This window comes from Colobus angolensis, unplaced genomic scaffold, assembly GCF_000951035.1.
Source record: "Colobus angolensis palliatus isolate OR3802 unplaced genomic scaffold, Cang.pa_1.0 Scaffold8, whole genome shotgun sequence".
Taxonomy (NCBI): Eukaryota; Metazoa; Chordata; class Mammalia; order Primates; family Cercopithecidae; genus Colobus; species Colobus angolensis.
Window position 1 is genome coordinate 16,537,007 of NW_012121820.1, and position 1,572 is coordinate 16,538,578.

The 1,572-nt window shown below is 52.7% G+C and overlaps 1 protein-coding gene across 1 annotated transcript in view; it reads left to right on the forward strand.

Moving 5' to 3' along the window:
• Positions 1-517: 517 nt before the first annotated feature.
• The window catches only part of GHRH (growth hormone releasing hormone), a 6,353-nt gene continuing 5,298 nt past the window's right edge, over positions 518-1,572 (forward strand). The window contains exons 1-2 of the mRNA XM_011929085.1: positions 518-601; positions 909-1,013. Coding sequence (XP_011784475.1) covers positions 519-601; positions 909-1,013 — 188 coding nt within the window. The 5' untranslated portion in view covers position 518. The remainder of the gene's footprint in view (positions 602-908; positions 1,014-1,572) is intronic.

Sequence of the window (1,572 nt, forward strand, 5' to 3'; positions counted from 1 at the left end):
GAGTAGCTGGGATTACAGGCACATGCCACCACTCTTGTCTTATTTTTGTAATTTTAGTAGAGACAGGGTTTCACCAGGTTGGCCAAGCTGGTCTCAAACTCCTGGCCTCAGGTGATCTGCCCACCTCAGCCTCCCAAAGTGCTGGGATTACAGGCATGAGCCACCCTGCCTGGCCCCAAATCCCACTTCTAATGCCTTATGGCAAGGGGAAATTTCTCTACCGTCACTGGCTTTCAGTTCAACACTACGTGGTTGGCAGGGTAGCTCCATCACACCCATTCTACAGATGAAGAAAGTGAAGTCAGAGCGGGTGGCTGGCAGAGGCAGAATGTGAACCCGGGTCTGTCTGACTTCCAGAGTCTGGGTTCTTTTTCCCATCCCACAGTTTCCAAAAATCAAGGACCAAGGCTTGCCATGCAGTCAAGCCCAGGGCTGGGCCAGTAAAGGCCGTCCCGATGGCTGTGGCTACACCTGACCTTCCTCTCCTGTCCCTCTGCAGGTGCCGCCCCGGGTGAAGGATGCCACTCTGGGTGTTCTTCTTTGTGATCCTCACCCTCAGCAGCAGCTCCCACTGCTCCCCACCTCCCCCTTTGACTCTCAGGTAAGCAGCCCCTGGGGAAAGTTCCCACCACTCCCAAGCCATCCCTGCCATGGGGCAGGTGTTAGTGAATGCAGACTCAGCCCATCAGCTGGGCCCCGGCTATGTCTCCAGGTAGCATCCACTGCCCGTCCTTGGAGAGGAGGCAGACACTGCTTCACAGAGGTCACTCAGAGGGGTCTGAGTCTCTCTTGGGGTGAGTGGGACAGATGGCAACAGAAGGATCTTGCAGAGACATGGTGAATGCAGCCGTGACTGTCCTCTCGCCTGGCCTCCACCCGCCCTCTGACCCCTGACTCCTTCTGCACAGGATGCGGCGGTATGCAGATGCCATCTTCACCAACAGCTACCGGAAGGTGCTGGGCCAGCTGTCTGCCCGCAAGCTGCTCCAAGACATCATGAGCAGGCAGCAGGGGTAAGCAGGAGTTCTAGTGATTTCTTCCCACACTCTGCAGCAGAGTCTCCAGGATCTTGTTCCCTACAGCAGACCAGGGACCAAGTCAGATCTCTTCCTTGGCACAGCAAGTGTCATTTCTGGACTTCCCATAGCAAAAGAGTTCCAGCGTTAAACCTCAGCTTACCTCCATACCTACCATGTGCCTCTTCCGGCTAGGCTCTGACAGTAACCACACTGGTGGTAGTTACCATTTAATCATGACTCCATGCCAAAAACAAAGGCTCTGCCCTGGGACATTTATAGACACTTGGCACAGTGCTGGGCACGCAGGCTGGCCTTGGTAGTGTCAGCTACTATTATTCTTAGCTTCTTGCTTTCTTTTTTTTTAGAGACAGGGTCTCATTCTGTTGCCCAGGCTGGAGTACAGTGGAATGATCATGCCTCATTGTAAACTCAAATGCCTGGACTCAAGTGATCCTCCCATCTTAGCCTCCCAAGTAGCTGGGACTACCAGTATGCACCACCACAACCGACAATTTTATTTATTTATTTATTTATTTATTTATTTTTTTTTTTT